Consider the following 21,976-nt stretch of genomic DNA (forward strand, 5'->3'; position numbering starts at 1 on the left):
TTTTATAGAGTGTCGCTTCGTACGTAAGAAAGAAATGACAGAGAAATCAGAAATTGAGGCACTGATTGTGCTGAACAGCAAACATTACACAGCTATAGCTTGCACATAGGAAGCTTGTATAGGAAGCCTTCAAAACTCAGCACTGTATTGTAAGTTCACACTACAGATGCTGAGATTGCTCTCTGTGGGTGTGAAGTCAGCCAAATCAATACCAAAAAGGCATGGGGGGATAGTACAGAAACTGCTGGATATTCCTTGAAAAGTAAGAGTACAAATAGTAGGAATTCCCCAAAAAAGGATCAACAGAGAAACTACTCCACTGAGACAAACAGAGAAAAGTTAGAAAGAGGATTCCTCCCAGGGGGCTAGGAATGATCTGCAGGATATGGTATAAAAACTCAAGATGGTGGCCCCAATGGTGTGATCAAAGGTCCGCCTGGTTTTTAATGTGCATTGCACACGCTACACAGATAAAACCTGGTGGAGCTTCCACTGCAGTGCCATGGCAGCCATCTTGACTGTTTTCACCCTACCCTGTGGACACCCCTGTTGTGGGGCCCGGACACCCAGCCCAGATGCCTTGTGAACATCAAAACACTTGGGGAAACAAGGGCAGATGAATCATTCCTGAATACTTTCTGTAAAATTGGTACTTACAGCATGCTCAGTGGCTCATTTCCGTTCCTCATTTCCGTTTTAAGCTTTTTCGCTTTCCTAAAGAGACAAAAAGAGAAAGACACCCCAAGGGTATTATAAGGGATGAAACGATCTTCCCTCCATGTGAGCCATCTCTGTATCAGTCAGCCATCGTGTGCCTCCACTTTCTGGGAGGAGACCTTCAGTCCCGAAGCAGGGACTCCTCAGTGTTTCCACCAACTGACCAGGCATTTCCTTCCTTCTACTCACCTATCATGTCAATTTCCAGGGTGGTTGCACGTATCAGCCCAGAGTGGGTATTTGTCGCTCGACAAGTGTAATTCCCAGAGTTTGCTGGGATGATATCCAGAGTGAGCATCCTGGGATTCCCTGCAACTGGCAACCCATTGTGAAACCATACGTTCTCTGAGACAGGAAATGCAGCAGCTTTGCAAGTTAGATTGAGTTGTGCTTGTGGGACGTCAATTGTCTCATTGATAATAGGAGGGTCAGGTCCATCTGCGACAAACATGCATTTTATTTTTAAGTGGAGAAGAACATTTTTCAAAATCATGCCTTTATAATCTTCTAGTACTACAATGAAGAACTTTCCCATTTCATTTTGTCTAATGTGTCTGTGGAAAGGACTGCCCTGGATATCTCCTAGACCAGTGTTTTTCAACCTTGGCAACTTTAAGATGTGTGGACTTCAACTCCCAGCATCCTGGCTGGGGAATTCTGGGAGTTGAAGTCCACACATCTTAAAATTGCTAAGTTTGAAAAACACTGACCTAGATGACCAGAAGGCCAGTCTTGGCAAAACAAAAGTTAACCCAGATTTTGGGTTCTGTACTAAACAATAAATTCTAAACTAAGAAATGGGCTGGGTTCATAAAATATGCTAAACTACTGAATCCCTCCAAAACAAACCAAGGTTAAAATGAACTCAGCCTAGCATATTATTTGAATGTAGCCACTAGGTTAACAAATGATCTGATTCTTGGGCCATTCAGAGGTGCAAGATTTCAACTCCAACAATCCCTTCGCTGAGAATTAGTGTGTTCAAAAGATGAAGTTTGGAAGACCTAAGGATAGAGATTGCAAAAAGTATACAACCAATGTAGCCACTGCATTTACCTTATAACTGGAAAGCCTGTGAGATAGGGAAGCTTCTATTTCTGGCCTGAAATCAGTCCCTGGCCTACTAGTTGCTGACCCTTTTTCTAGTTTCCTCTACATTCCAAAGTAAGAAGAAAGGAAAGGTTTCCCATCTCTTAACAGAAATGCAAGACAGAGTTGGTGAAAAAGCAAAGTGAGCCAGGTTGACCTTACAGAACACTGGCTGCATGTCATGACTCAAGATAGGAAGATCAGACTTACAGATGATATCTAGATGATAGGGGTCACTTTCATTGGAAGAGAAGCTGTTGGAAGCATGGCACTTATAGTCAGCAGCATCGCTTCGGTAACATGGGTTAAACTCAAGGGTCTGGTTGTTGTTTGTCAAAACGATGTGGCCATCTGGATGCACGACCTGGCTTTCTTTGGTCCAAGAATAAGAAACATTGTCACCTCTTGATGTGCAGGTCAAGGAGATAGGCTTGTCCTCTATGGCCTCTGATGGACCAGTGATGGTGACCTCACTTACACAACCTGCAAGGAGAGAAAAAGAGCAGATGATGCTGCAGGTCTCATCAGGAGGTGAGGCCTTGAGTGACACATGAAAAGCAAACTTCAGAAGAGGATAGGACTAATAGCCGTAATGTGGGAATATCAGTGACTGGGAGCTAACATGGGAGCAACTGTTGCCAACCTGAGGGATTCTTCAGTTTGGTTGCCCATCCTGATGCTAGACCAACCAAACTTAGTTTTGATCTGGCAGTTCTTGCATTCAAAGCCAAAGCTGGCAACCTTCTCCCCATCCTTGGGTCATCCAAAGAAGTTGCTGGATCATTTGAATCTGCACGCCACGTGGGGTAACAGCTGGCATCTTCTTAGCTCTTTCCTTTTTCAAGGAACTCAGTTGCCAACAATTCTCCCAGTTCACTGAAAAATGTGTGTGTGTGCATGTGTGTGTGTGTGTGGTGGGGGGCTTGACAGGAGTGACTTCAGGGCCACATGCACCCCATGAATTGCCCAAGGGATCTTAGGTCACCAAGAAAATCATGATGCTTGGGACCTGGAAATAAGAGGTGGTTTTTTCAGAGAGTTGAGATGGAAGAGAGAATGAGCCAAATAAGTAAAAGTCATCCTGAGAAATAGACCTGTGTGACTAGTCTTTATGGTCACCCCCACCCAGCTTTTAGCAGGAAGACAGTCCTGGGGAAAGGGCTGTCAGCCACAGACTGATGGCTGGAGTGCTGGCAATGGATAGCAACTGTTGAACACACTGCAGTTACGTACTTTTCGTCAAGTAAATCTGATGAACTTTGCTCCTTGTTTGTTTGTTAAGGAGTTCATTTTTGGCTTTGCAGATATAGTTGCCGGTTTTGTCCTCAGTGAAATCTTCAATGAATAATATTGGCCCGGAATATAATGCCTTTCCATTATGAAACCAAAAATACAGTGGCTGTGGAAATGAATCAGCTGAGCAGGAGAGGAAGATGCGGCTGTGTTCTTCATAACAATGTTTCGTTGGCTGGATTACAGGTATCCCTGGACCATCTGGGGACAGAGAGGTAATGCAGGAAAGTTTGGATATGAACAATTTAGGCGGAATACTTAACACATTCACACGCAAGAGCGAACAGTCTCTTAAGTATGAGGCTTCCACACACTGAGTCCAGGTCTTTGAGGACTCAAACGGGCCTTTGAACTGGGCTGCCTCACCAATGAAATCCCTAATGGACAAGATACATTTCAACCATCCGGTCCCCGTCACAAACTTGGCTGCTGCGTTTCAACCGAAATGCAGAGAATGGACTCCTTTGGAACCATAGCTATGTCCTCATTGGGGCCAGCCCTGTTGTTGGACAGGATGAGGAAGTTGGCACTAGGAAATGGCAACAAGGCAGTGCCACCTCTCTTTATGGACCAGGGCTTTGGTCCATAAAGACATTTATGGTCATTTAGTTCTGGACGATCACCCAGCCCTGTTCCCCACATTCCCCAGTTAGTCTTCAGAGAGGCTGGGCGTTGCCCACTGTTCCACTGCATTTACCAGCAGCCATAAATTCCCTTCCTTCTGACTTTTAGAGGCTGTTTCCCCTCCCTGGATGTCCTGTTCCCCAGTTAAAGGTTCAAGCCCTTTTTGTGTCAAGGCAGTACCAAATCACAGTAGTCAGATGCAATAAGGAAACAAGCCCTCTATGAAAGACATAAACCCTTTATGAGACATGTTCTTCTGTGCTGACCAGACACATCCGTAATAGTCTTTTTTCCCTTCCCTTCATTTCCCTTCATTTCCCTTCATTTCCCTTCATTTCCCTTCATTTCTTTCTTTCTTTCTTTCTTTCTTTCTTTCTTTCTTTCTTTCTTTCTTTCTTTCTTTCTTTCTCACAATATTGGTTACTTTCCAGATAATTTAATCCAGGACCAGGCTATCTTCCAAAGAGTAGAGTTATTCTCCATCTGTTGGTTTGTTGGTTTGTTTTACTTATGATAGAGGACATCCAACAGGACACAAGAATTTTAAGATTTCCTCCACAGAACCTACAATTTAAATAACAGTTCTGTAGATGATATTTAAAAATGAGCGAAATCTCAGGAGATTGCCAAAGCTCATAGAAATAATGCAACATCCTAGAAGTGATTTGGCTTTCCTGTGGGGTTGGGGCTCCACTTTTTAGATGCCATACAATCCATACCTTGGTGCATGGTATCTCATCTCACGGTAAAAAAAAATGCAGTGGGGAGGATCCATACAAGGAAACAAGAAGTAAGCAGCAGAAAGGAAAAGGGCTTTCTTACTTCAGGGTTGGCTCAAGACAATTGGCTGCCTCAAAGCAAATGGCTACTGTCCCCCTTTGATTCATTGATTATGTGCCATCAAGTTGGTTCTGGCTCTTGGCTACCACATTGATAGATTTTCCCCAGGATGACCTGTCCCCAACCTGGCCTTCAAATCATTTAATAGTACACCCATCACCATTGTAACTGAGTCCATCTACCTTGCCACTGTTCATCCTCTCCTTCTCTTCCCTTCCACCTTTCCCAGCATTATAGACTTCTCCAGAGAGCTAGGTCTTCGCATAATGTGTCCAAAATATGATAATTTGAGCTTGGTCATTTGTGGCTCAATTTTTTTTCTATGATCCATTTGTCTGCCTCCCTTTACCCAAATCAAAATACATCTGGTGTACAAGGCAGAAAATCTTACATTTATCTACACGTTTTCTGAGTAGTAAAAATAAAGTCACAAAATAGCAACCCAACCGTTTCTTTTTCTTATAGAACACTAAACATCTGCTGCCGAAGGCAAGCTGCCATCCTTTGCCTCAAGCTAGTTCTGGCCCTACCTCAAACACCTGCTGAGGGATGCAGTTGGTACAGAATGACTGAAGGCAGTAATGAACATGACAGCAGGATCAAAGCCAAGTTGGAGGTGCTGGACACAAAATACTCACAGATCACACTGAGGTATGCAGGAGCACTTATTGCTGTGCTGACGGTCTTGGAAACCTGGCACTGATATCCCCCAGTGTCATTCCTGGTTACAGATGGAATGGAGAGAGTCCTGTTATCGTCTGTGAGGTAGGGACTATTGACAGGTTTTGTGTCCTTAAGCCACTTAACATCTGTTGTGATATTTGTGTTGCACCGTAGATGAACGGGGACAGATTCCACAAGGAAAGGGGATGGAAAGACAGTCACATATGGCTTGGGCAGGACCTCTGCAGAGAGAAGAGAGATGATTATTTCCAGCAAGCTGTGTGCAGTGGTGGAAACGAGATGCACCGCTCTCTTGAGGCCCTAGGGCCAGAGCTGGATTTAGGCATAAGCTAAATGGATAGGGGACTGAAGGGGTGTCCTAACAAGCAGGAACCACGCCAAGACGAGGAGTAGGTCTCTAGTGTTTTATTACTGCTACATTAGACAGAAAATCCTGACAAACTGAAGAAGCGTGGGAAAAACCCAGACAGATAAACCCCAAAGTCAAGGTGGGTCTGTTCTGTGTCTCTTTGAATGGCTGCTCAACTCCTCAGTACTACGCATGCGTTTTCCCCCCTGGATAGGGGCCCCCTCCTGCTCACCATCAGTGCTCATGACATCATCAGTGCTCATGACAAGGGGCCTCTTAAAATTTCACATTCTTTTTCACTTGTTAGAATTTTATTATAATTTCTTATATGAAAGTCCCTTTACTAAAGACCTCCTGTATTGCTTACATCACAAGACTCTCATTATTTGATTAAGATGTGCTTCTTTACTGTGTGCATTCACACCTTCTGTCCAAAGAGGGCCCTCCCCAATGCATCACAAGGTGGTTCTGTGTCCAGGTGGCATTCTTGCCAAGTCCAGCTCTTCCACAGCTGCCTTCTTGGCTAGCATTTGCCAAATAGAGCCCTTATAGCTTCCCACAGTTTAGAGCCTCACCGTGTCTAAATCTAAATCTGGCCCTGATGAGGTCTATATCTAACCCTCCAACATCTCAGGTGTGGCTCTCAGAGACTCCAGAAGTGATTACCAAATTGTAACTTGCAATTATTTGTAATAAGTGGGGGATAATTTTATTACATATGAAAGTAAAGAAAATTGGTTTTTTGTCCTAGTCCCACTCATAACATTTTGGAGCACAGCTTGGCATACCACTCAACATGTGGCCCTCAAGGTAGGACACAGTTGTGCATCCTTAGTTTAGACCCATGTTTCTTAACCTTGGCGACTTTAAGATATGTGGACTTCAACTCCCAGATGTTGACTGGGGAATTCTAGGCAACTCCCAGAATTCCTCAGTCAACATCTGGGAGCTGAAGTCCACATACCTTAAGGTTGCCAAAGTTGAGAAACACTGGTTTAGATGCTCATTCCATATGTTTTGCATGGGAACAAATGGCACTGACGGGGATTTTAAAATAGCCACATTTTACAGCCTTCCTCCTCTGTCGACCCCGTCTCTAATATCTTGGCACTTGGCACTCAATCGTCCCTGATTCCAGAAAGATAATTGTGAAGGCCTAGGTCTTCTTTTTGAAACTAGTTGTGTAAGGTGGCAAGCTGGCCCTTGGAGATAATGCTCTGAAAGCTATCTGAAAGGCAAAAGTCAACTTTCCTCAATTTGGCATGTTCCAAAGAGCCAGTTTGGTCTAGTGGTTAAGGTGCTAGGCTAGAAACCAGGAGACTGGGAGTTCTAGTCCCGCCTTGGGCATGAAGCCTGCTGGGTGACTTTGGGCCAGTCGCTCTCTCTCAGCCCAACTCACCTCACAGGGATGTTGTTGTTGTGGGGAAAATAGGAGGAGGAAGGAGCAATAAGTATGTTTGCCACCTTAAGTTATTTATAAAAATAATAAAGGTGGGATAGACAATAAATAAATAAGTAAATAAATGTATGGGATTACAGCCTTCACCTTCCTGAGCAGTGAGCCATTGAGCCATTAAACTTGAAAGAAAGTGGACTCAACAGAGGAAATAGAAGCTAATCTGTACTAGCATTATATAGCCCCATCCAGCTTGCTGTGGTGATATATTTCAAGTGTGGAAGGTCTTTGTGTTTTATAAATAGATTACAATATATATTATTTTATATTTTCACGGCGAAGGCTGGTTGAGGCTATGCATTGCTAGAGCAGAAGTCCTCATCTTCAGCTGAGTGAATGAGTCAGTGCTTCCACAGAAGTGACGGTGTGGGGGCTCTGGATGGACACTCCCTCCCAAAAACAAAAGATGGAAGGGGTAATAAGCCATACCTTGGACAGCGAAGCTTACAGTTTCTACATGGACATTTCCACTTCCTGTTTCCGTCAGTGTGTAGTTTGAAGCATCACTTAATTCTAAGTCCTGGATGTGAAGGGAGCAATTTGGGAAGATGGTTTCCCGTCCAGTGTATCCTGGTCCTGTAGTGTTCATATTAACTGGAGACCGTATCAGCATCACGATTTCTTTCACTGTGCCGTCTATTGACACACGGGACCAGGTGCAGATGATAATATCATCTGCAGGTCCTGGTGGGATCAACATAACTTCAAACCTCTCCATTGGATTTTGAGGCTTCACCTCAATAAGCGTTATATTTTCAGCTTGAGTCAGCCTGAAGCTAGAATGGAGGATGGTGCCTGCAGTGTGAAAGTAAGAGAGACAGAGAGGGGGAGAATATAGATTCTCAGTAAAATATATTTTATCAAGCAGAAGACCTCTTCTAGCATTTATCTGCAGAAACAATTTCTGGAAAATACTTTTGCACACTCAATTGCAGTGTAACACATTCTCAAACTGTTAAAGCCATCCCTCATATCCTGCTGGAAAAATTAGAAAAATCCATCAACAATTAAAAAAAAAGAAGTAGAAAAAAACGATGTGGTAAAAACCTGAAGGAATTTAAAACACACACAAGCATCTGGTGCCCACATAATTTGTTTAACTATTGTTAAACTACCGTTGCCTGGGTTTGCATGACATGCTAATCCAAAATCAAACGAGCTAAATGGTATTGTAGCTTAGCAAAACATGTCAATTACACAGGACATTACTTGGCTAACCGTTAATAATGAAACACATTGATTGCATTGTGAGACGTGGTGGAAATACAGGGATGTAGCTGGGAAAGATCCTTTAAAACTGAAAATTTTATTTTTACTTTTATTTATATTATTTATTCTTGTATTTTATACTGTGCATTTTATGGTTGTTGTTTTTAATCAATCGTTGTAAACCGCCCAGAGTCCCCCGACGGGAGGAGATGGGCGGATAAATAAAATACAATTCTTATCTCACTAATATTTGCTGCTATGCTCCAACCCTTCAGCAAAGGATCGTTACCTTGTCGTGGTACTGGAGCTTGAGCACCTCAATGATGCCATGAGCTAAACCGTGAAGGGCCACCCAAGACGGGAAGGTCATGACAGAGAGGTCAGACTAAATGCGATCCCTGGGAAAGGTAATGGCAACCCACCCCAGTATTCTTGCCGTGAAAACTAAATGGATCAGTACAACCAGAGATATGTCGGTATACCATCGGAAGATGAGACCCCCAGGTCGGAAGGTGGTCAAAATGCTACTGGGGAGAACAGAGGATGAGTTCAACTAGCCCCAGACGTGATGACACAGCTAGCTCAAAGCCGAAAGGACGGCTAGCGGCCGACGGTGCTGGTGGTGAACGGCGAATCCAATGTTCTAAGGACCAACACACCATTGGAACCTGGAATGTAAGATCTATGAGCCAGGGCAAATTGGATGTGGTTATTGGTGAGATGTCAAGATTAAAGATAGACATTTTGGGCGTCAGTGAACTGAAATGGACTGGAACGGGCCACTTCACACCAAATGACCACCAGATCTACTACTGTGGACAAGAGGACCACAGAAGAAATGGAGTAGCCTTCATAATTAATAGTAAAGTGGCTAAAGCAGTGCTTGGATACAATCCAAAAAACGATAGAACGATCTCAATTCGAATTCAGGGCAAGCCATCTAACATCACAGTGATCCAAATATACGCCCCAACCACAGACGCTGAAGAAGCTGAAGTAGAGCAGTTCTATGAGGATCTGCAGCACCTACTGGACAGCATGCCTAAAAGAGATGTTATTTTCATCACAGGAGACTGGAATGCTAAGGTGGGCAGTCAAATGACACCTGGAATTACAGGTAAGCATGGCCTGGGAGAACAAAACGAAGCAGGACATAGGCTGATAGAATTTTGCCAAGACAACTCAATGTGCATAACAAACACTCTCTTCCAGCAACCTAAGAGACGGCTTTATACATGGACTTCACCAGATGGACAACACCGAAACCAGATTGACTACATCCTTTGCAGCCAAAGGTGGCGGACATCTATACAGTCGGTAAAAACAAGACCTGGAGCTAACTGTAGTTCAGATCACGAACTTCTTCTTGCACAATTTAGGATCAGACTAAAGAGATTAGGGAAGACCCACAGATCAGCTAGATATGAGCTCACTAATATTCCTAAGGAATATGCAGTGGAGGTGAAGAATAGATTTAAGGGACTGGACTTAGTAGATAGGGTCCCAGAAGAACTATGGACAGAAGTCCGCAACATTGTTCAAGAGGCGGCAACAAAATACATCCCAAAGAAAGAGAAAACCAAGAAGGCAAAATGGCTGTCTGCTGAGACACTAGAAGTAGCCCAAGAAAGAAGGAAAGCAAAAGGCAACAGTGATAGGGGGAGATATGCCCAATTAAATGCAAAATTCCAGAGGTTAGCCAGAAGAGATAAGGAATTATTTTTGAACAAGCAATGCGTGGAAGTGGAAGAAGACAATAGAATAGGAAGGACAAGAGACCTCTTCCAGAAAATTAGAAACATCGGAGGTAAATTCCAGGCCAAAATGGGTATGATCAAAAACAAAGATGGCAAGGACCTAACAGAAGAAGAAGAGATCAAGAAAAGGTGGCAAGAATATATGGAAGACCTGTATAGGAAGGATAACAATATCGGGGATAGCTTTGACGGTGTGGTCAGTGAGCTAGAGCCAGACATCCTGAAGAGTGAGGTTGAATGGGCCTTAAGAAGCATTGCTAATAACAAGGCAGCAGGAGACGACGGCATCCCAGCTGAACTGTTCAAAATCTTGCGAGATGATGCTGTCAAGGTAATGCATGCTCTATGCCAGCAAATTTGGAAAACACAGGAATGGCCAGCAGATTGGAAAAAATCAACTTATATCCCCATACCAAAAAAGGGAAACACTAAAGAATGTTCAAACTGTCGAACAGTGGCACTCATTTCACATGCCAGTAAGGTAATGCTCAAGATCCTGCAAGGTAGACTTCAGCAACTCATGGAGTGAGAATTGCCAGATGTACAAGCTGGGTTTAGAAAAGGCAGAGGAACTCAGGACCAAATTGCCAATATCCGCTGGATAATGGAAAAAGCCAGGGAGTTTCAGAAAAACATCTATTTCTGTTTGATTGACTATTCTAAAGCCTTTGTGTCATGTTCCCGTTCCGATGTTTATGGTTCCTCGTAACGTTTCACATGTCATATCTGCAGTTGCGTGCCTGCCTGGCCACGCTGGTAAATTTCCTTTGTGCTGACTTGTGATCTTCTGGAATGTATGTTTGGGTTATCTCTGCTGTTCAAGGTTACTTTCTCAGGCCGATTCTAACGGTTGCTAGCATCTGGGGTGGGTGGTTGCTATGCTAGCCTGAGGGGAGAGTTCGCAACGGGAGCAAGGCTTTTTAAGTTTGTATTTGGCGCGCTTTTGCTCATTCTCAGCTTTCTTCATACTTTGCATACTATTCATTCAATAAATTAGTTTTCTCTAGTAACTACTGATGAGACTCCTTTTATTGGAATAGGCAATCATTACACTTTGATTGTGTGGACCATAACAAATTGTGGCAAGTTCTTAGCGGTATGGGGATACCAAGTCATCTTGTCTGCCTCCTGAAGAATCTGTATAACAACCAAGTAGCAACAGTAAGAACAGACCACGGAACAACGGACTGGTTTAAGATTGGGAAAGGAGTACGGCAGGGCTGTATACTCTCACCCTACCTATTCAACTTGTATGCAGAACACATCATGCGACAAGCTGGTCTTGAGGAATCCAAGGCTGGGGTTAAAATCGCTGGAAGAAACATTAACAATCTCAGATATGCAGATGATACCACTTTGATGGCTGAAAGCGAAGAGGAACTGAGGAGCCTTATGATGAAGGTGAAAAAAGAAAGTGCAAAAGCTGGCTTGCAGCTAAACCTCAAAAAAACCAAGATTGTGGCAACCAGCTTGATTGATAACTGGCAAATAGAGGGAGAAAATGTAGAAGCAGTGAAAGACTTTGTATTTGTAGGTGTGAAGATTACTGCAGATGCTGACTGCAGTCAGGAAATCAGAAGACGCTTAATCCTTGGGAGAAGAGCAATGACAAATCTCGATAAAATAGTTAAGAGCAGAGACATCACACTGACAACAAAGGTCCGCATCGTTAAAGCAATGGTGTTCCCTGTAGTAACATATGGCTGCGAGAGCTGGACCATAAGGAAGGCTGAGAGAAGGAAGATCGATGCTTTTGAACTGTGGTGTTGGAGGAAAATTCTGAGAGTGCCTTGGACTGCAAGGAGATCAAACCAGTCCATCCTCCAGGAAATCGAGCCAGACTGCTCACTTGAGGGAATGATGTTAAAGGCAAAACTGAAATACTTTGGCCCCATAATGAGAAGACAGGACACCCTGGAGAAGATGCTGATGCTAGGGAGAGTGGAGGGCAAAAGGAAGAGAGGCCGACCAAGGGCAAGGTGGACGGATGACATTCTAGAGGTGACGGACTCATCCCTGGGGGAGCTGGGGGTGTTGACAACCAACAGGAGGCTCTGGCGTGGACTGGTCCACGAAGTCACGAAGAGTCAGAAGCGACTAAATGAATAAACAACAACATGCTCCAACCAGTTGAAGTTTCCCAAAGAGTTTACAAAGGCAGCCTCATGTAGAGCACACTTAATCTTGGCTTAGAGGCAGAGATGTAATGGGCTGTGAAAATAACCTTGAAGAAGAGGAGGAAGGGCCATGGCCAAGGCAATGGTTGGACAAGAGATATCTTAGCCCAAAGCAGGAATGGAATTTGAGAAAAATGTCCCAGACTTGACCCTCCCTAGGCCTCTTTAGGATAAAGGCAGGGAGCGGGGAGGCATGTTCAGAGGTGCAAGATTCTGTCATAACAAAAGTAGTTTTAGTATTCATGACTTTGGTGTTCAAGTCTGGTCTACCTTGAAGGGCTGGCAGCAGCTTAGGCATTCATGGTGGTACAGTCTCAGAGGGAACTGAAGCACTACAGCCTTACATGGGACAATCTCCTTTAAAAGAAAAGGAATAGGAGTCAAGGAAGGCGGCTAACTCCACCAGTTTGCAGGGTTTTGTTTCTTTAAAATTTTGCTAAAATGGTTTACGGAAGCTCTGTCTTGCACCTTCAGATGCACCATCTGCCCAATTTAGAACCAGGTAAAATTTATTTATTTTTATTTATTAAATTTATATTACCGCCCGTCTCCCCTGATGGGGGACCCTAGGCGGTTCACGATAAAAATGATAATAAAAACATCTGAGCTTCAGTCACACTTTAAAAACATAAATAAGATAATAAATATAAATCATAGTTCCTAAGAGTGTGGAAGCCCCTGAGGCATCTAGGTGATCTCTAGCCCTCCAAGTCATGTTGCAGAATTGAACATAAAGGGAAGGGCCGGAAACAGAAGCTGTTCATCCCAATTTCTCAGTAGTAATTGCGCAAGAGAGACGTCGCAATAGGTTTACTCTGAAATCCTTTTGGAAAAGTGGGCCCTTTGGACTTCCATGGATTTTTTAAAAGTCTTTTTTTTTAAGTCTCCATAACTGAGAAACAAAATCAATGATCATCACTGGCAACGAAGTCCTGGTTTGCAAAATAAGAGCAGCGTGAATGTCAAAACAAGAGAAGCATCCCCCCCCCCCCAAAAAAGGTACAGTAGATGCATCAGGAATTCTAACGAGGACCCGACCCTCCACCCAAGTTCACATCCAGCCCTTCCAGACTCTGCTTATTCGAGGTTTGGGTCCATACCTGCCCAAAGCACCATCCACCAGGGACTTCTCCATCCAAGGATACTGCGTACACCATCCATCACGCAAGATGACTTTGTCTGCACTGTAAAACTGGAAATTCTTCCTGTTCTTTCATCCAGAACCAAATCTAGTACAGCAGGGACACTGATCAAGCTTTTATATGACAGCAAGTGGTATGCACCTCCATGCCTCTGAACCTTCTCCAAGTCAAGCAACCCCTATTTGCCCTTCCAGAGAGGTGTGGCTACATTTACAAGTTGCAACGGAAAAAGAAAAATGCATATACAGTACATTTGGAACCAGTATTTTTTTATTTGCTGAAAGAACATGAGTCATACTAGCTCAGATGAAAGCATCATGAGATGTTCAAGACAGGTTACTGGTTGCAAAGGACTACAGTTTATGTGTTTATAGTACAATTTGCAAATATAATTTAGCCCCAACTCTTGGGATGCAAGCACCAACCAATGGAGAAGCTGTATACTGAGTATTTTTTCCCTATCATTCTTATTGTTGAAGGATGTCAAGAGCATTTCTCCCAAATTTTTCTTGGGGGAAAATGAATCCAAAGAGAATGAAATAAATGTGTGCTGTTGCCTGCTTTTCCTATATCACAAATGGCTAACTAATAACCAAGAATGAACAATAATATGTACTGGTGCCTTTCATATCTCCTTTTGAACAAGCAGGCAAATAAGCCAAGAAAAGCGAGCTTATTCTGTACCCTGGATCTTGGTTTATTCTTCTTGAGCAAGTAAGCTTTTTTGAGGCAGGACTTCTCACAGACATATTCAAAATATCCTTAGCTTCCTTTGGAAATTATGATGGTAAGATTTTTCTTTTTCCATGAACAGATCTTTTGTCAATCTATTTGAAAAAGAAAATTTCATTTTTTTTTCCTGGGTAATCAGTAAACTACAGGTCTTCTACTATTTAAGATATTAAAAGTACCATCCTGGGCCAGCTTGACAGTTCTTCCTAAAACCCATTGATTATGCCACCATTATTGATAGTAAAAAATAATTCAGCTGAGAACATGCATAATTAAGAGTTGAAAAAAATTATATTCTTGTTGAATAAGATTTAAATGTTGCCAAAGGTCAAACAAAAATTATGCAGTCATGGAGAGCACTCCGACTTCGTGAATTGTATTTCTTAGGAACATTATTACTGTCAGAACCAAATTAAAATCACTTGCCAGTTGTCACTATTATTTCATCCTTTAATATAAAAAGATTAGAAAAACATCTATGCAAAATATCTTGTTTATTTTTTGTTGGGTTATTATTAATAAAAGCCATCTGAATAAAATTAACAACACAACCTATTAAATTGAAAAACTTCTTCGTTAAAATAGCAACTCCCGAGCCGATTTAGACTCTTGACAGATATATTAGGTCAGTCCAGTTCAAATCCTTTTTAATATGGGTCACTTTGTGAAAAATCATTCTCCTGTTAGATGGAGATCTCAGCCTTTACCATTCCAAGAACTTTTTCATACTGACATTATTCAGCATGTAAAATACCATGCTTTTATGATGGAAAGACTCAACACAGTAAAAAAGAAAAAAAAACTCTATTCAACGAACAGAAAAAATTAAAAATTAAAAAAAAGAGCACACCGCGCAAAATATTTTTTTTAAATCAATAATTTCAGAAAATCCCATTGCACTAAAAAAAGGGAATGCAAATAGGGCAAAATAACTCAGAAAAAAAAAACCCCTAACAAGGAAGAATAAAATCCAGGGGAAAAAAAATCTTGTGTCTATGAAGAGGTTCTGTGGACTTGCTCCTTCCTAGTCGGCAGGATTAGAAACCTGTCCTCCAAATCCAGAGAAATTAGCTGCTTTCCATACAAAACCAAACCAAACCAAACCAAACCAAACCAAACCAAACCAAACCAAACCAAACCAAACCAAACCAAACCAAACAAAACAAAACAAAACAAAACAGAACAAAAGCATCTTTGGACTGAAAAACGCTCCTGATTTTTCTTTTCTGCCTCTGAATGCTTACTTTCAAATATTTGGACATCTCTTCTGTTAATGTGCTTTTGTTTCTTCTAGGTGGTGCATTTATTTTTTTGTACATTGGTGTTTTGTCTGTTTTATTTTCTTCTGTCATGTATTACAGCAATAACATCAATTATAAACAAAGGCCAGCCTATTCCTGCAGTACGGTCAAGAGACAAAAGGAAAATATATTCACGTATTACGATAAATAATATTGAGGCGTGATTATGTTGCACCACGCAACTTTGTTTTTATAGCACTGCTAGCTTGCATTTGCAAAATAGACTCTCTCTCTTTCTCTCTGTGTGTGTGTGCGTGCATGTGCATGTGCATGTGCATGCTTTTTTAAAGCTGGAACTGTAAGGAAGAAGCAGCCTCGAGTAGAATACGCTGGTCCTGACGGTCACTAAAGAGAGGGTGAAAAGAATGGATGAGCCGGGAGCTGCAGAGCCCAGGGTGAGAGGGCTGATGATAACCTTGGCTGCTCTCACTTTGTTATGTATTGTCTGTTCTCTGTGCTGCAAGGTCTGCGGAGGAAACAGACAGTCAAGTGGACATAATAATGCAGTCTCTTCGTTCGGATTTGTTGTCTTAAGCTTCGCAAGACCTCAGACGGTTGACTTTGGAGACATGACAATACACAATAGTCTAGAGCAGTCTTTCTCAACCTTGGCCACTTTAAGATGGGTGGACTTCAACTCTGAGAATTCCCCAGCCAGCCTGCTTTAAGATGGGTGGACTTCAACTCCCAGAATTCCCCAGCGAGTCATGCTGGCTGGGGAATTCTGGGAGTTGAAGTCCACACAGCTTGAAATCGCCAAGGTTGAGAAACACTGGCCTGTAGGGTTAGCTTAACCCCACCCCACCCCACCCCACCCCACCCACCGTTCTCTGGGTGGGCTGTAAAAATGGCTACTGTGACTCCTTGAATATCCAAACATGCTCACACTCTGACACACATTCACCCTTCCTCCACCAAATGGGCTACTCAGTGGTTTACATTCACAGCGAAGACTAGGACAGAATCTGCTTTGCTTCCATCTGGCTGAGTGTGTGGTGTATGGTGGCTTTGATTTATGGCTTTGCCTGGGGTGTTTATTCAATAAGCCAGGGGTAAAACAAACCACAGCTTCCTGGAAGGCAGGGACACTGGCATCTGTGGGTGGGGTGGGGTGTCAAAAAAGGTAAGATGGCAGCTGAATCAATATGAACAAAGTGTACAAAAGGGGTGGAGCATCATTGCACTGCTGTGATGACCAACTTGTCTTTTTGATACTGGGTAGGAACATGCATTCTTTCACCTCCTAAAATGCCAGCTTTGCTTCCTTTCCATGGCATATCAGTTCCACTCAATTAGATGTTTAATTCCCCCCCCCATTCCCCCACCTTCCCAGCAATTCATTTAAGTTCCAGGTTTCTACCTGTAAGTTACATATCAATATATTAACTAGAAAAAAAACTCACATTAATTTAATAGTTGTGATATGCTTGATACTTCTCCCATAACTGAATTGGTTATGGAAGGAAGGAAGGAAGGAAGGAAGGAAGGAAGGAAGGAAGGAAGGAAGGAAGGAAGGAAGGAAGGAAGGAAGGAATTGCAGCAACGAATAAATTGGAAACATTGCCAGCTCACTAGATTTCATCTTGGCACTTTTCTTCGTGGTTTTTGGAGGTGAACATACAGTCATGTAGAAACTTAACCTCTTTTGGACCTCTCAGAAAAAGTGGACATCCCCAAGGAATTATTGTTCTCCTTCTTTTGCACTGCACTTGTAGCAAAACTCCCAGTGCATGGTGTAGCAAGGGTTTGGTCCATCAATCAGTTGCTTGTCTTGGAGCCTGGCACTGATTTGGGCGGTGGAGGAGGTCACTCAGCCAGCTTCTGTGCCCAATGGAGGACTAGAACCTGGGTCTCCCCAGTCCTAGTCCAATATCTTCACCACTAGCCCCCATCCCATAATCCCTCTGTGACTCCCCAAAATTGGTAAAATTGTTTCTAGTTTGGGATGGGAAACACAAAGGCATGCTTTTTTCCCCCACTGTGCAAACACCTGCCTTTTTTGGTTATTTGTTACCTGTGATATTGGTCAGTGACTATAATAAAGCAGCCTCCAATATTTGGAATATTTCCCACCCCCACATCCCCCACTCAGGAGATACAGATAGCCCCACCTCTGCTGGCATTTTGCAAACTGAAAACTATCTTATTTTAGTATACTTTTGACCTTTAGTTGCTTCTTTGCACATTGCCATTTTAAAAAGTTTATTGGGTAATTGCATTTTATGTTTTATTTCTCTTGCTACCCCCCCTACCCCCCAATCCTTCAGGATTGGGAAGAATATAAATTTTGGAAATAAATGAAGAATGGAATGTGAACACAACATGATTCATTGCTCAAAGTGATGATCCAGCAGGATTTATTCTTAGAAACCCAGCTCCCTTTATCAAAAGTTGTTGCGTGGTCAACTTTCCCATGAGTGCCATCTTAATATGATAAATCTCAGGATGAAGGACTGAAAAATGATCATTTTGTCTTTGTAAACACAAATATACGTCTAGGGAAAAGAGGTCATACGTAAGAATAACATAACACAGGTTGTTCCTGGTTTTGTTTTCATAGGATGATTTGGTCTTTCTAAAATAAGATACTTGCTTTCTTTTTTTTTAAATGATGAGATTCAGAGGAAAAAAACACCGTTTGGTTTGAGAAAGAATGTATTGGCCCTTATAAACACAGGTAAGGGGCCAAAAGACAACACCGTCACCAAGTAAGAAATCAATGGCAAAAATGGCAAAAAAAAAAAGAGGAGAAACTGGTAGGTTCAGCTGCTGTTATCCCACTTCTTCGCCTCATCCTAAGTGTTGCAAATTCTGAAAAGAAAACAGATAACTCCAGGTGAAAATTTCAAACATCAAATCTGTTGGATATTTAATTTGATTTCTTGGGCAGCAGGCAAGGGCATCCACAGGTTATACTGTAGTCCGAAAAACCAAGATGACAGCTACAATAGGGCAACTGAAATTCCACCCATATTTTATGGGCATTGTACATGGGAGGCACATAAAAAATCGGCAGAGCTTCAATTGCACCTTCAAGGCCACAGCTGCACCGTCGAGACGGCCATCTTGACTTTTTTGACCACAGCCTGCAGATACCTCTGGCACCCAAGGGATATATTGTTTATTTTTCATGGCAGAAGGATGCATGTTTGAAAGGGAAAGAAATCCATGGATTCCAATCTGCATAATTTACCTCTGGCTGGGAGATCTGGAGGTGCTTTTCACAAAGGTTATGAAGATCTAGGCCAGTGTTTCTCAACCTTGGCAACTTAAAGATGCGTGGACTTCAACTCCCAGAATTCCCCAGCCAGCATAAGAATTGCAGATGACTGTTCAGCCGGTTGTGGTTTAGTCTGGGGAGAAAATCACCCACCCTCTTGTTTTTCCAACTCCCAGGCCTTCCTCCCCTTGCGCCTAAGCATGGCACAAACATGTCCTGGCAGCGTCTTTTCTCTGCTGCATCCTTCATCTCATGAGTGGGGCAGCCTGAGCTGTCGTCCTTAGCTGTCCCAATGTTAAAGTACACCTCTTGCTTTATTCCAGTGCTATCCAGGTGTGCAGAACCCATGAGGCTTTCTCAGTCAGGTGAGTGCAGTGATTTGAAACAGAGAAAGATAAGGATTGACAATGTGGAGGGCACATTGCCCACTAGTATAGTTTCCCACCATCTCAAGCAAGGGTGCAAAGGCTCTTAACGTGAAAAGAGACCATTCCTTACTTATCTGTCTCCCCCAGCTCCCCCCACCCCCATGTGACCCGTTACCCTTAGCAACATACACCAAGGATTCTTTACTTACGTCATATATGCTGCTAATATCAGTTGCATGCTCTGGGTCGACCTGGGTTGAGAAAAGAGCATTTTACTTGTTATTAACAGTAGGAATTCTTAAGCTTAGCAAGTGCATTAGTGCTCCATGGTCGGGATTTTAAAAACTGGATCAACTCTCTAATTCCATGTTGCTAAGACCCAGAGCCAGTTTGGTCTAGCGGTTAAGGCCCCAGGCTAGAAACCAGGAGGCTGCGAGTTCTAGTCCCCCCTTAGGCACAAAAGCCGGCTGGGTGACTTTGGGCCAGTCCCTCTCTCTCCGCCCAGCCCACCTCACAGGGTTGTTGTGGGGAAAATAGGAGGAAGAGGGAGTATTAGGTATGTTACCCTCCTTGACTTATTTATAAAAATAATAAAGGTGGGATAAAAAGATAATTAAAAAAAACCCCACCTGTTTTCAAAGCAGCATTGGCTGCAAGTATGTTTCTTTTCCTTCGTGCTTCAGTTCTCTGCCCCTGAAATTTTGCCTCCTGTTTATATGGTGTTGTCTTTCAGTCCCTTCTCTCAAATGCACTGGTATAAGATCTTTACACCGGAACCAAGACTATTTCTAATTCTTCTTGGTCTCTACTCCCTGCCTGCTTTCTCCTCGTGTCCAGTGTTACACAGTTACGTCTGATAGTGATTAGTCCACTTTTATATTAAGCTTGGTGTTTATTTATGAAATATTACAGGGATTAAATCATCCAAGGCCTGACCTGTCCAGCTGGAGGACTGTTCTCATAGGGTGGAGATGAAGGTACAGATGGAGCCATATCTGGAGTAGAATTCTTGTCATGCTGGCAACAGGCATCTGAGGGAAGAAGGCAAATCCTCAGCCCCTCCACCGTTGAACCATCTGCAAAACTATTTTTCTAGCACAAGAGAGCCATTTCTAAACATGCCAGTCCTTTCCAAAGTTTATACAGGTAGTCCTCGCTTAACAAACATTTGTTTAGCAATGGTTCGGACTTACAACGGCGCTGAAAAAACCAACTTGATCACAATTCGGGCGCTTGGCAACCAGTTTGCATTTATGACCATCGCAGTGTCCCATGGGCATGTGATCACTGTTTTCAATCTTCCCAGCTGGCTTCCAGCAAGCAAAATCAGTGAGAAACCGCATGATTCACTTAACAGCCATGTGGTTCACTTAACAACCTCACTGCTTAACGACTGAAATTCTGGTCCCAGTTGTGGTCATTAAGTGAGGACTACCTGTAAATTGAATTAAATAGGTGAAAAAAGCACATACTCCCTTGGTGCCACTGATTTCTTGGAAAAGTAGGTCATTTTTTTTAAACTAGAGAAATGTCACACTTAAGAAGGAAAAGCATGCTAACCATCAGCAATGGGATACCAAAGGCTGCATCGGGTTTCCTTAGCAGAACGAGCAGACATCCATTTTGGCTTCGAAGGTTGTACAAGTGGCTGAGTCAAGGGCCACAGATGGAGGCCACACTCATTCCCATGCAGTCACATGTACACACTCCACACTCCCTCTTGCACACATACCATGCTCTTCTCCCTCCCTTGTTATCCTTCTTCCCTCTGCAGTGGACTGGTTTCCTGCTGCCATTGACTCTGTGTGTGTGTGTGTGTGTGTGTTGTAGGGTGGTGGCCATGGTGAACTGCCTGCGGCAACAAATCAGGTTCATTGACTTCCTTCCATGAATTATAGTAGGATCATCTGGATCACCTGGCTAATGAGAAAAGTGGGCCCACCATAATTTGGAGCGCTGCACCTTCGGTGGCCAAGGAGACGTTCAATTATCTGGGCAGCTACAGTCTCCAAAACAGTTTTCTGCTACTGAGAAGCCTCTCTTGACCAACAAAATAAGAAGCATCCCTGTGCTACATTGTGAGTTGCATCGTTCCCACTGGACCTGTTCTTAAGGAGAAACAGTAGGAGGGGGAAGGAGCAGACTTTTCATGGGAGCTCTGCAGCTGCTTGAAATAATGGCAGTGTCAACTGTAACTGCTTGGAGAAAGACTGATGCAATCATCTGGGGTCTTCCAGAGATGGAGAACATTCTGCATCAGCTGTAGGACCTCCCTGGTGCTCACAGGGTACCTGCTCTAATCCAGCAGTGATGTGTCATGAAAAAAATAAATCAAGCCAGTTCTTGGCAGCCCAGAGATTCATCTGTTTTTCTGATCATCTGCCCAATAAGAAGGAGGCCCTAAATGCATCTTGGAGGAGGACAATGAAAGGGAAAGGTGCCACATGTTATCTGAGATGCTTCAATTCACAAGGGAGCAAAGCACAGCAGAGATGTTCTTGTCAGTTAACCCAAGCCTACCCAAAGAGAAGAAAAGTCTCCAATTTGTGCAGGTCCCCAAAATCATCTCTGTCCAAGAAATACAGTTTGCAGGCATCTCCCCTTCTTTAATTAAGATTCCTGAATCCCCATGTGCTTCTTGCTCCCTTTATTAGTTGCCAGTCCCCCAGGACTCCAGAATTCCCAGTTTGGAAGGTCTTACTCACGGATTCGGGGGTAAAGTAAGCTTATTACTCCAATCAATCCCAGGACCAAAAATAAGGTCCCCAAAACAAGCCCAACAATGTCTTTTGTTTTCCAGGGTGCTGTCTTTGGAAGAGGAACATCTGAAATAGGAAAAGAGAATGGACTTGATGCTGTTATTAAAAGTTGACATTCAAGTATACATTGTCTTTTTCAGAAGGAACAGAGCTCTCTGGATCAACGAGGAAATGCTACCCAATGTCTGTATTCCCACAACACAGCTAAGGAGGGCATCTATACAACTAGCCATTGCATTTGCAGAGGATGTCAACCTTG

General features: G+C 43.0%; 1 protein-coding gene across 1 annotated transcript in view; it reads right to left on the reverse strand.

The window, feature by feature from the left end:
• Nucleotides 1-677: 677 nt before the first annotated feature.
• Nucleotides 678-21,976, reverse strand: part of LOC134503536 (carcinoembryonic antigen-related cell adhesion molecule 3-like) — a 33,753-nt gene continuing 12,454 nt past the window's right edge. The window contains exons 7-12 of the mRNA XM_063312340.1: nucleotides 7,482-7,847; nucleotides 5,202-5,468; nucleotides 3,040-3,300; nucleotides 2,017-2,289; nucleotides 907-1,155; nucleotides 678-714 (exon numbers count right to left, since the gene is read on the reverse strand). Of these exons, the coding sequence (XP_063168410.1) occupies nucleotides 686-714; nucleotides 907-1,155; nucleotides 2,017-2,289; nucleotides 3,040-3,300; nucleotides 5,202-5,468; nucleotides 7,482-7,847 (1,445 nt within the window). The 3' untranslated portion in view covers nucleotides 678-685. The remainder of the gene's footprint in view (nucleotides 715-906; nucleotides 1,156-2,016; nucleotides 2,290-3,039; nucleotides 3,301-5,201; nucleotides 5,469-7,481; nucleotides 7,848-21,976) is intronic.

Source organism: Candoia aspera, chromosome 10, assembly GCF_035149785.1.
Source record: "Candoia aspera isolate rCanAsp1 chromosome 10, rCanAsp1.hap2, whole genome shotgun sequence".
Lineage (NCBI taxonomy): Eukaryota > Metazoa > Chordata > Lepidosauria > Squamata > Boidae > Candoia > Candoia aspera.